General features: G+C 41.1%; 1 protein-coding gene across 2 annotated transcripts; it reads left to right on the forward strand.

Annotated features, from left to right (window-relative positions):
* Positions 1-2,153: 2,153 nt before the first annotated feature.
* On the forward strand, positions 2,154-11,113 carry nr2f6b (nuclear receptor subfamily 2, group F, member 6b). Of its 2 annotated transcripts, XM_070908588.1 has the most exons (6): positions 2,154-2,308; positions 2,829-3,102; positions 4,046-4,140; positions 6,858-7,192; positions 7,746-7,992; positions 8,782-11,113. In XM_070908588.1, the coding sequence occupies exons 2-6, from the start codon at positions 2,834-2,836 to the stop codon at positions 9,054-9,056; spliced, it is 1,221 nt and encodes a 406-aa protein (XP_070764689.1). In that variant the 5' UTR covers positions 2,154-2,308; positions 2,829-2,833; the 3' UTR covers positions 9,057-11,113. The 2 variants fall into 2 exon arrangements, with proteins under 2 accessions (XP_070764689.1, XP_070764690.1); XM_070908589.1 differs by having other exon boundaries at positions 2,279-3,102; positions 6,861-7,192.
* Positions 11,114-13,313: the final 2,200 nt, after the last annotated feature.

Raw genomic sequence — 13,313 nt, forward strand, 5'->3', positions numbered from 1 at the left:
TATACCTCTCAGGGCCGGATCATGCTAGAAAACAACTATTTCGTATGATGTGTTACAACCTTGTCAGACATAAAAAGTGTGTTTCGCTGTTCCGAATGGCCACCCTGGAAGGTAAGGTGAATAGCCGGCCGCCATAGAGAAGGACGAGATGAGGATAACGTCGACATTTTCTCCTGGTCAGTCTCTCCTGGAAGACATTCAAAGTTCATAGTCTTGCACTTGGTCATTCACGTGAAAAGTAGATGTGTAAAGAATGAAAAAAGAGACATATAGAGATGTTCAAACCCTGCTTACTTTCTCACTTCCGCCCCGCTGGCCAATCACAGCGTGACGTGAGTGTAAATGTCAGATTGCCGGAAAAGTTACGTAAAATGATGATGTCATCGTGGTTATCTAAACTGGGACGCATGGCAACTGTACGGCATGGTTAAGGAAAGATTATATTTATGGAAAATAAAATGTGTTTTTTCTGTGACTAGGCAACTAAAACATTAGGTAGAGGTTGGGGAAAGATTGTGCTCACAGTTAATAAAAACAAAACTGTTGTGTTGATTGCCAGTCTGTGCATGGGGGGGTGGGGGGGGACTCGCCCACACACCCACACACTCTGACCTTCACACTTCCTGAGTGGGCATTGGACGTAAATGAAGAATCTTCCAGTATGGACGTACTGGGCTACTGGGAATATCCCAACTTTTCTTCATCAATTTTGACATTTCTTTTTTTTTTAAATCTCTGGCATCCTTCACATAGACCTGTGAGTGTGAGCAGCGTGAGCAGGTGTGAAAAGGAGCTGGTGGCGTATCACATAAGCTTTTGACAAGTTGTTCAACAACAACCGGCCCTCCCTGTTATTGTTGGGTCAACAAAGTCGGAGGAATTCTTTAGGATTAGAGTGGAGTGGAGAACATGAGTGTGAGTGCCATGTGCTCGCTGTGTCGACCCGAGGCCCCCTCTTTGTCTTACAGCAGTGTTGGGGTTAACTCCCCCTTGCTCCCAGGCTGGCTCGGGGTCAGGGGGGAAACAGGCAGCCAGTCAGGCAGCCAGGCATTCTTTCTATGTGTGTGTGTGTGTGTGTGTGTGTGTGTGTGTGTGGCTGCAGCCCACTCTGTGCTCTTTGACTCTGCTGGCCTTATAAGGCATCCAGTGCCATGGCAACGGCAGGGCTTGAATAGCAGTGTCAAATCCCTCAGCACACAGACACACGCTCACTCTCCCTAAAGGAGGGAGCGAGGCAGAGACACAGAGAGGGGATTGAGAGGAGCAGGAGAGGAGGCTATCTCTGGGCTGCTCTCCACTGCAGCGTCTGGCTTTCACTAAAAGGTCTATGACCGTGTTTTTCCTGCGCTTGTTTGCCTAATTTATTCCTGCCGGGGCCAGCAGAAAGAAAGGCGGAAAAGAAAAAAAAAAAAAGGACGGGCAGAATAGTAAAGAGTGCAACAGTACACCCTGACTTGCTGACAGGGAATGCAGAGAGGTTCTGGCCTCTGGTTGTTACTGCTGGATGGACAAGCACTGACAAAACAAGAGAAGGAAGACGAGAGGCAACACTTTGTGGAGCTTTGAGAGACAAGGCGCAACTGCGACTAAGGAGATTTCTCAACTCTGCTTTTGTTTTTGCTTGTTGTTGTTTCTGTGACATTTGAGCCTCTGACACCACAGACTCTGAGGAGTTGGAGGAGCCACAAGAAAACATCATTTCCCCACAGACACAGAAGAGGAGCACTTATTTGATGAACTTTGTTGCTGCAGAGACCACAGAGACATTATTCTCAAGTCAAAGGAGCGTATTGTCTTTCTCACCACTACTTATTTTATGTGTGGAATCAGCTGGATCTTTTTGGCTCAGAGGTGTTCCTAAGCCAAAATACTTATTGCATATAAAAGCTGAAGTGGCACTGTGGCCATCTCTTCTCAGAATACCAAAGAAAGAAAATCCAATTTACAAAACTCCACATAAGTCTTTTTTTCTTTTGGGATATGAAGGAGCATTTATTATCTTATTTTTCCTCTTCATCACTGTCACCTCTGCTTCTATAACAGCCTCGACAAGTCAAGAGTGAGTCTGGACTAGAACTGCCTCAGATCAGCAGATAACACCTCTGCACGGCAGGAACTGGTTGGACTAGTTTATAAGTTGGAGGAGAGGGCAGGGCAGTTTAACCCTGCCTGAAGGAGAGCTGTGTTTTCTTTTCCTCCCGCTTGCTTGTCCTTTTGGGAGAAAGTCGTGCGCTGAGAGAGGGGCAGAGCTTCTTTTTCATTTGGAGAGCGACTCTGTTTTGTCCCTCGTCACCATGCTTAGGGATAGGTGAGGTGTTTTGTTTTTACTTATTCCGGGGGGGGGGCAGAGAGAGAAAGTGAGAAAGAGAGAAGGAGTCTTAAGTGTAATTTATTGTTTCCTGTGAAAAGAGCAAGGCTGCGCCCTTTTCTCCTGCCTGAACTCTGAACCACTCAATGTGCGTCTGAAGTTTTCTCAGACCTCGCGAGCCATTGATCAGAGGTCAGCGCAGAGAACACAGGGGTGAAAGACAAGAACAGAGAGAGCAGAGGGATTAAAGAAGAGAGAGAGAGAGAGAGAGAAAACAGCACGGGGAGGGACCTCCAGGTCATTACAACCAGACGGCAAAGGGGAGAAAGGTCAACACGGGGGAGTCCGGGACGACTTTCTATCCAACTTTTAGATCTTTTTGGACAAAGCCTGCCTTTAATACAAACCTGGAGCCATTTGTTGTCTTGTCTGGAACCACTTTTTAGACTTCGAGGGTAGTTGTAAGCTGGGGGACAGGGCGGGTCTGTGTATGATCCACTCACAGGGCTGTGTGTCTCAGAGAATATGGCCATGGTGAGCGGGGGATGGGGCAACCCCAACGGGGACACTAATGGACTGGGGGAAAAGGCTTACCTGAGGAGGGAGGAAGAGGAAGGCTCGCCTCAGGCCGGAAGCAGCGATGTGGACGTCGGGGACGAGGACAAGGCCTGCGTGGTGGACTGTGTGGTGTGCGGGGACAAGTCCAGCGGGAAGCACTACGGTGTGTTCACCTGCGAGGGCTGCAAGAGCTTCTTTAAGAGGAGCATCAGGCGAAACCTCAACTACTCCTGCAGGTAAGGGCTGCTGGGAGATTCAGATTGATGTTTAGTTTGAACGGTAGATGTAGACTTAAAAACACACTCATTTCATTTATTTGGTTCACTCTTCTTGTTGGACTACAGTGTCTTTTTTTGCTAACATTTTACTTTAAATTTGACCTTACATTTAATAAATTGTTTATAACACACTGTAATGTAGTTGTAAGCTGATGTAAGTGGAGATTGGTCTGTAAGCAGATAATGGATGACAATATAGTAAAACAGAGTTGTAATAATATAAAATGAAGTACTGTACATGAATACACACGACACTACATTCTAGTGTGTTATAAAATGTTTACATAGTTCTTGTAAATGCAAAATGCGCGTGGCAGGGTTAATATAAAGTTACCATCTTTTTTTGTAAGCCATCTTATAGTCATTCACATTCATGAAGGCGAGAGCAGATTAGTCCATTTCTCACCATTTCTCACACACACACAGAATGATTTGTTCCAACCTTGAGTACGTCTCACAAACAGCCCCAGGAAGAAAAAAAAAGAAATGAAAGCCCTGAAGGTCAGTCATGTGAGGATGGATTGCCTCAGAAGGTCAACATTCCCATTATTCTTCACCACGGGAACACAATGTTGCAACTCAATTCTCTGCACTTACCAAGGCAACTCTACGCCTCTGAATATAGTTATTTCGTCCACATAATAATGCGCTAAGTCTGAATGGAAGGTGTCTTTTTGGTCAGTTTGGGGCTGAAAGGGACTCTCGGTGAAATGTCTGCCGATGATTTACAAAGGTCACAGCCTTGATAGCTTTTCAGCCACGGCAGCTCTCACAGTTCACTCATCACAGGGGTCAGCAAAAGAGAGAGGGAGAGGTAGGGGGGGCAAAGATGTAAAACTTCTCTTCCTTATTGGAAAAAAACTTCACATTAAGTGTTCTATCTTTTTTTTCATTTGTTCAGATCAAATCGAGAATGTCAAATCGACCAACATCACCGCAACCAGTGCCAATACTGTCGTCTGAAGAAATGTTTCCGCGTTGGGATGCGCAAAGAAGGTATCAAAGCTGTGTCACTCATGTGCACAGCAGGCTAAAGTGTTTTTTTTAGGATTAGAAGGCACAAGAATGAGTTTTTCACCGCTAGAAGACTGAACCACGTCATGTGAATCCCTGAGGTTATTGTTGTACTTTACAGTGGTGAAAGATCCTTTATTATAAGCAGCACTAATCGCTATTTCTATATTAACAGTGACTAAATGATTGTGTGTAATGTGAAGGTCGCTTGTGGTGACAAACCTACTGAGAATTATGACTCTGTAGTTCCCCTCAGCATCTTTCAGCTCATTGTTTTGGTTTTTACGGCCCTCAACTTTAATGTTTTGGATCTCTCTCATTAGCCATGTTTCCTGTTTTTTTCAGCTTTGATAAACCCACAATACACTGCTTGGCAAACTCTGAACCATTAGCGTCTAGCTGGTGAATATAGTGGAGCATTTAGCAGCTAAAAAGCCAGATATTTCCCTCAAGAGTTGGTGGAGACCAAAACTGAGCTAAAACAAAGAGTGAATATTGGGCTTACATTCATCAGGCAACCAGAAATTCGAACAACAAATGAATACTAATGTTGCACCGTAACTGCTGGATTTGCAAATAAGCAACTTCTTGCTAACACATTTGCCCTATCAACTTAAAAGGTGATAATGCTGTGTGCCAGTGTTATGTTTACAGCTTGTTGCACTGCCCCCAAGTGGCCAAAAAAATCAATGAATGCAGTAAAAAGTAGAAACAGTGTAAACATACTCCTTAAAAAGTAATGTATGTAAGTTATGCATTCAAAATACATAAGGGAAAGTACAGAAGTATGATCAGAAAATTGTATTAAACGTATTTATGTATATATATATATATATATATATATATATATATATATAACATGTGTTGGATAGTTTAATCTTAAATTTTACAATGTAATCAAATATATTTTTTATATGGATCTTTAAAGTAACCACAGCTTTCATACTAATGAAGTGGAGTGAAAAAAATAGAAAAGTACCACAGTCACCCTGAAATGTAGAAGTAGCATACAAATGGAAGTCAAGTAAAGTACAATTACCTCAAACTTGTACTTAAGTTCTGTACTTGAGTAAATGTACGTAGTGACTTTCCAGCACTGAGGTTTAAACCAATCATATGCTCTCCTTTACATACCAACAAACACCCTGATTCATGTACAAACACCCTTGAGCAACGCAAACCCGCACAATCGCAAATACCCAGAAACTCACATGCAAATACATAAATATCAGAACTGGGTCGTTTGCAGAGAAAGCGCCTACTTCGACAGAAACAGCCACTGACATTTGCCAGTGATCCAAGCACAATATTTATACTGTCAACCAAAGCGTGTTTTCACCCTGGTGCTCGACTCCCTGCAGCTGTTGAACTTCAGGGACGAGGTTGCAACAACGTTCGATTTGTACAACAGAAGAAAACAACATCAAGTTGACAAGTTCACTCCGCTTCATATTTACTCTGTCAACACACACTGAGATGTCTGAGTCCTTTAAACTTATGTGTATGTATATAAAATTATATGTATATTTAATTACAGTTATGATTTTCTCAATTTCTGCCAGGTTGATTAGTAGTAAGAAGAGTGTAATTGTGTAATTATTTTCATTTCAGCAATCTCACCCTCATTATCACATTTCAAACTATTTCAAACCCATTTGTAATCATACTCTACTTGCCTATAACTTTAACCGTACTTGTATTTCAGTCTCAGTGTCAGTGGATACCACGAGCTGTCCCATACATAATGTGCATGAGGTGACAGTGTGCCAGAGGATATATTGGGCCTGGTTATTAATGACCCATGCTGACCGTGGCCGTGACGCAGGTTGCACTGTTTCCACATTACCTGGAAATGTCTGTTTCACCTTTAACCCAGTCAGGGAAGCACATGCTCACTGCTTTAAGTGAGATTTTGACATTATAACTGTAAATACAGTGTATTAACTACAATTCAAAACAGGATGCAGGGAGGGCAGCAGTGCATTAACCTCAGACAGAGCACTCACATTAGGGCTGGCATTAGATTATAATCAGGAGGACTTCTCAGTATTAGACTGCCATCAGTAACTCCTGATTATATTGTTAAAAGGTTGGCGATGAAAGCAACTCCATTTCATACTATTACAAGGTATTACTAAGTTACAGTTAAAAGTTCACCCAGGGATCTATTTAAACATCTAAGTCTTGGATATAGTATGTCACATATCGTCACTGTCCAAACAAAAACTTTTTTTTTCTGAAAAACTGAAGGAGTAACTTCCTTTATGGGTTGAGAAAATGTTCATTTGTGTTCATTTAAAACCTGTTGGGCTATCTAAAAGACATATAGTGAGAAAGCTGAATACAAGGGTTATATACATGGTTTTCACAGAACAGCAACTATATGTTCTTTAAGAGCTTAAATGATGATGAGGAGAAAAAAACCTTCCAGTCGTGTTATTTCAGATATGAAAGTCCATCACGACCTTCAAATCACTATTCAAACTAAAACCTGTAATTTACTGCTTGCAAGTAGCTTTGCTGCAAAAGCATAGAAAAACCACAAAACACTTCAAAGAGACGAGGACTCAGAGAGCACATACCTCTACCAAGGCTACACAATCCAATGAAATATTTCTTTCAATAAAGGATTTTTTTATACATTCATTCATTCATTATTCATTCTGTTTGTCTGTCTCTCTTCACTCTCTTTCTTGCAGCAGTCCAGCGGGGTAGAATCCCTCCATCTCACCCAGGTATCAGTCCAAACTCCCTGGCAGGTGGGATTGGAGGTGCAGTGCCAGGTCACATCGGGGCGGACTACTTCAACGGGCAGCCGGTGTCGGAGCTCATCTCCCAACTCCTCCGGGCTGAGCCATACCCCAACAGCCGCTACGGGACCCCGTACAGTCAGGCACAGATGCAGGCATCTGCGAGCGGAGCCTCCGTCATGGGCATCGACAGCATCTGTGAGCTGGCCGCACGACTCCTCTTCAGCACCATCGAGTGGGCCAGAAACATCCCATACTTCCCAGAACTACCAGTCTCAGAGCAGGTCAGTCAAGACAGACCTGATGACAAACCTGTTTACAGTTACAGCAGAGTAGATTTTAATTTAAAATTAAACCAGTATTTTCAGCCTAAGCCATATTATAGACATATAATCTTATCTCATATAATATAATTGAGACCCCATAGATTTATCCATTTGTCCAAATTATAATACAAGAGTATCCATTGTTTCCAAGAAAAAATTCAAAAATGACATTTATTCTTCCTTGTCCCCTATAATCATCTTGTGATCCCTTAGATTTACTTTGGCAGTCCTGATCTACAGACGTCCTTTTTCACAGAGGACATTTTGACATGTTACAGAAGGAAAAGCACAAGTGTAAATAATAAAATGAATGAAGGCTGAATACCATTTAGCTGCTTCAGTTTCAGGGTCCTGATGTTGTGCATGCTCGCTCACTGTCACTGTTATAACTTATGTTATAAGTAAAACCTGAGCTTTTCCTACTATGACAAGTCAAAATATCTGCTGTGAAAAGGTTCTATTGGGACCCAAAACTCTAAGACTCTTTCTTCTTTTCCAATCGACCCTGCAGGTGGCGCTGCTGAGGCTGAGCTGGAGCGAGCTGTTTATCCTGAACGCTGCTCAGTCTGCTTTGCCTATACATATGGCTCCTCTGCTGGCTGCTGCCGGGTTTCACTCGTCGCCCATGTCTGCTGAGCGCGTGGTGTCGTTCATGGACCAGGTCAGGGTTTTCCAGGACCAGGTGGACAAGCTGAACAGGCTGCAAGTGGACACAGCTGAGTACAGCTGCCTCAAAGCCATTGCACTCTTTTCACCCGGTAAGTTTTTTACGAGGGTATCTGAGTGATGATATCTGCTGTAACTGGATGTCTTAACTGTAAACTGGCCTCAAGAGTTGTTTTAGAAAAACAAAACAAAACTGTCTGTGTGAGGATTTAGGCAGGGTTCAGGTTTCTGAACCAGTAAGATCCCTACCTGCTCCAGGGGTCTTTTGATTTGACTGAATGTGACCTCTGACCTCACTAAAGGGGGACAATCCTCCCATACAGTCAGGCACAGATGCAGGCATATGTTTGAAAGTTTGGGAGAAATATGCTTATTTACTTTCTTGCCAAAAATGAAATGAGAAAATTGATACCACTTTTATGTCTGTATTAAATATGAAAAACAGCTGGCCTGGCTCTGTACAAAGGTGAAATAATCCTCCTACCAGCACCTCTAAAGCTCACGAAGACTAATCGTTTAATCATTTGCATAAAAACTGCAGTGTAAGAATAACAAGTTGTGGTTTTACAGGGGTTATGTGTCTGACAATTTCTTGGTGCCAGGTGCAGTGACTTTTTTAGAGGTGCTAAACTAAGCTAACTTGCTGCTAGCTATAGCGTCACATTTATCATACAAATATGACAGCGGTATCGATCTTCTCATCTAACTCTCAACAAGAAAGTAAATAAGCATATTTCTCGCAAAATGTCAAACTATTCCTTAAAGGGACCAAAAATGTATATAAAGTTTGAATTTAAATTTACAAAGGGTAAAAAGAAAACATGCAAAAACAGAGCAATATATAGTGATGATTATGATTACTATTACTTTTTGCCTTACAGATGCATGTGGTCTGACAGACCCAGCCCATGTGGAGTCCCTGCAGGAGAAGGCCCAGGTCGCCCTGACAGAGTACGAGAGGTTGCAGTACCCCAACCAGCCTCAGCGCTTCGGCCGCTTACTGCTGCGCCTCCCTGCTCTGCGCGCCGTGCCGGCCAACCTCATCTCCCAGCTCTTCTTCATGCGGCTGGTGGGCAAGACACCCATCGAGACACTGATCCGAGACATGCAGCTATCAGGGAGCTCCATCAGCTGGCCCTACGCACCGGGACAGTGAACCCCGCTGACTGCAGAGTGAGAGGGACCGAGATCAGATTGGGAGGAATCAGAGCTCACAAAGATTACATACTAAATTCAAACTGAATGTTATGTATACAAACTGGGACCTCAGAAGTTGAAGGTCCTGTTTGGGAGTGTAGAGATCAGCTTTTCCCACTTTAGCTCTGTAAAGTTTGGTGGAAGTCACACCAAAGCTGCTTTCAGGGAAACAAAAATGTGTAGTTGTCCTTATATATATGTGTGTGTTTGCAGCACTTGTCAGTTTTGCTCTGACCTCCGTCTGATCTCTCTCTGTCTCATTCTAACATGAGGCCATGTGCCTGTACTACCTCCTCCCATATCACCCCTCATGTGACTCAGTTTGAACCCAGGCTCTGTGTGTTTGCCCTCTGCTTTGTTTTTTAAGTCAAAATGAAGCCATAGCAGTGCCACTTTTACAGGCGGAGCTGGCCCACAGCGGCAGATTCAGAGCTTTATATCGTCACAGCTGGGACATGTTGTGAAGATCGTATCTAAGTTGTGTCATGTTGTGTTATGTGGGATGAAATATCAGACTTTGTTACCAAATGTATTTTTGAAGACTGCATAGTATCACCTTGTACAGCATTAAAAACAAAGACGAGGCATGGGCATTGTATTGTATATTGTACTATATGAAGTACTGTATATACAAGAACTATTTTGTATGTTATAAGGAATACTTCTACATTTTGAGTAGTATGCTTATTCGCTTTCTTGCAGAGTTAGGTGAGAAGATCAATTCCACTTACACATCTGTACGGTAAATATGAAGCTACAGCCAGCAGCCGGTTAGCTTAGCTTAGCATAAAGTCTGGAAACAGGGGAAACAGCTAATCTTGATCTGTCCAAAGGTAACGAAAGCCACCTGCCAAAACCTCTAAAGCTCACTTATTAAAACGTTGCATCTCCTTTGTTTCATCTGTACAAAAAGTGTAAACCTTTGTTACCTTTGTACAGAGCCAGGCTAGCTGTTTCCCCCTGTTTCCAGTCTCTATGCTAAGCTAAGCTAAGCTAACCAGCTGCTGGTTCCAGCTACATATTTACTGTACTCTTGCAGCATTTCTCAAAATGTTGGGCTATTCCTTTAAAATAGTATACTATACAATAATGTTCTTGCAGTAGTAATCGACAGGAAGTGGAGGTGAATGTATGTAAACACACCCTGGCTCCTCAGACAGTCACATCCCTGTCAAACATTATTACCTCATATTTACACATTGAAGACAAAGATTGTTTATTCATGTGCTAAAGATAAATATAAAGGGATCAAGGTATCTTTATCACAGAAACAGTAATTTTCCCCTACAGACCTGCCTGTCCATCAGACTTTGGCCAAAATATATTTGAAATGTTTTGAAATGTTATGCTTGATGTAAGAGGACACAAAGTTTGAGGCATCATTTACAGAAGGCGACACTGAGCCGAGCAACCTTTGCTTTTCTGATTAATCTCTGCAAACTGGAGACTGTTTCCTTTGGTAGTTCATTTAGATTTTTTTTTTCACATTTGTGGTCCCCTTTTAAAAGGACAGAGGTCACTTTCAGATAAATATTATGCTTATGCAAGGTACTCCAAGTGTTGTAAGTGTTGTAAAGGTTATGGTGTGTGTTGGTACTGAGATAAAGGGTACAAAGAAGTCACATTCACGAGTGTTATTGCCATTAACTGCAAGCGCAAACGTTTTTCTTGCCAAATTAAGTGACTGAAAGAAAAAGACAATGGATAAAAATGTGTCTTTTGGTATGAATTTTTGTATTATCTGTTGTTATATCATAAAAAAGGCAACAATGGCCATGATCCCAGATGCTGTCAAACTACTTCATCAATAGCTCATCACGCTGTCCGTGAATCACTTTGTGTTATTTGATGGAATATAAACTACAGTGATTTGACTGTGTAGCTTTACCTTTAAAAGAAGGGTGTCTCTATGATCATGCCAAACCTAAAAATGCAAAAAGTTCATGTGGCTGACTGGTTATTTTTGCATTACTAGAAATAAAAGAATGCGCATTCCTTCTGTGGATGACTTGAGTATCTGAGACGTTAAGATGCTGCATACATCTGTAAACATCAGAAACACTTTAATGGCAAAGTTCCTGATTGGAGCTGAAGTAATTAATCATCAATTAATTAATTGATGATTAATTAATTTGTTTAATCAAGCAAAAATGTCAAATATTTGCTGGCTTCAGCTTCACAATGTGAGGATGTTCTGCTTTATCATTTTAAATTGTGTATGTTTGAGTTTTAGGCAGTTGGTCAGACAAAACAAGATGTCATCTCAGCCTCTCAGAACTTGTGCCTTGTTCACTCTGTGATATTTTATAGACTACATGAGTAACCGATTAATCGCAGAAACAAAGGTACAAAATTAGCTGATATTGAAAGTAATCATTAGTTGCAGCTTTATTCCTGATATTGAACGTACACATTTGCATTAAACAGAAGTTCACAGGCATTATTTCTGAATTCATTCATTTCTTTCAAATCGTCTTTCCAAATTGCCATAAAAACATCTGTAACATCATATTTAGTATCAACTACTGATACTGTGCTTGTTCTCCAAATACTGACACTCACACCATCACACTGCAATTGTTAGTTTCAACTTGAGAGTAGCTGAGGCAACTTTTATCAATCATTGAACAAATTCCTGTTTCCTAGAAATGCCTCTGTTGATAAACTGTCTCTGTCTGAAGTTATTAAGTCACTAATACTATAGCAAGAGTGCAGTATGTTGAGAGTGGTTAGTGAAATTTATGTTAGCTACAGGAGCTGGGCCCAAATTCCAAACTACATATTAATTATAATAAGGTTTTGAGGATGTAGTGTGTTATGTTCTGGTACGCATAAACATTTGTTGGTGTACACTATTGTCCCACAATGCAATGCACAACGAAAGCAGAGGCGCTACACAGAAAGAGTGACAGAAAGATGTACGACATATGACGCAAAGTATAAGTATTAAATCTTTTATTCTGCTTTCTCTTTGTGAAGTTTAATTGGTAGAGGCAATCCCAGGTTACACTGTGAATGATGTTTTGTATTGTTTCCTGCAAATATAAAATGATAAAAGTTTATAATTCTTTTTGGAAAGTAACTGAAAAAAACAGTATACAATGACAATTACAAGCACATACTGTACAGCAGATACTAGTAAACAGCTCTAGTAAAAGGTTTTCAAAGTGGTTTACCAAAAGAGGGCAGCAACAGCTCAACGGAGTTCCCTGACAGGAAGTCTTCCTGCTCTCCCTGCTGGACGCTCGCTGCAGATGCACAGAGCTGCAGAGATCTCCAAACCAGGAAATATATGTACAATATATAAATACAAATATAAGACATGGGCTTAATTCATTTTTAGAGAATTAGAAATGTTTATTACTTACTGAATTCAATACTTTTTAGACATCATACCTTATGGAAGTGTACAGTTACAAAAAATGGTCTTATAATAGCATAAAAGAAAACAAATTCATACAAAAATAAATGGCTCGCAAATGGTTTGTAAAATGACAACAATGCTCTTCATAAAAATACATATGCATGACCAATCAGAAGTGTGTCTAAACAATTTTATAACGTACACTAGATCGTAACACTTTGCACATTAGGTGGATTAATACAAATATTACCACACATGGAATCAGCAGAGGATCATTTTCATTGGCAAAGAAATGAAAAGATGAGTGTAGCTTATACAGCAACAGGAATAGTGTTTTCCAGTTTCTATTTCCAGAAACATAAACAGCCTGGATTTGCATAACCTAAGCACATTTTCAACGACCACTGATTAAAAAAACAAGCCACTATGGGTCTTTAGTATGTACAAATAACAGATAATAATGTCATCACAAATGCTAAGATATCTGCTGCATCTAATAGATACAAACTGTAAATTTGTTCTTGGTGCGTAGTATGAACAGGACTTATTAAAAGTATATACAATACAACACACATATCTCATTGGCCAGTTTGTCCCCTTTTTGGTCTCACTGCATCTATGACAATCAGTATCAAAATCTTAGTTCAGACAGAACGCCAGCACACGAAGAACACACATGGTCCCGGCAGAGAGCAGTTAACTCCACTGACGCTGAAGTTAGTTACAAACACTGATGCAGAAGACGAGAAAAGCACAACTACAGCTCGTTTGTGACAAAGATAACACAATGCCAAGGGTTAAAAGAAACTGCTTATTTGCTCGCAAAACAATCCCAGCAACCCTTCTCACCCA

Source organism: Enoplosus armatus, chromosome 7 (assembly GCF_043641665.1).
Source record: "Enoplosus armatus isolate fEnoArm2 chromosome 7, fEnoArm2.hap1, whole genome shotgun sequence".
NCBI classification, from domain to species: domain Eukaryota; kingdom Metazoa; phylum Chordata; class Actinopteri; order Centrarchiformes; family Enoplosidae; genus Enoplosus; species Enoplosus armatus.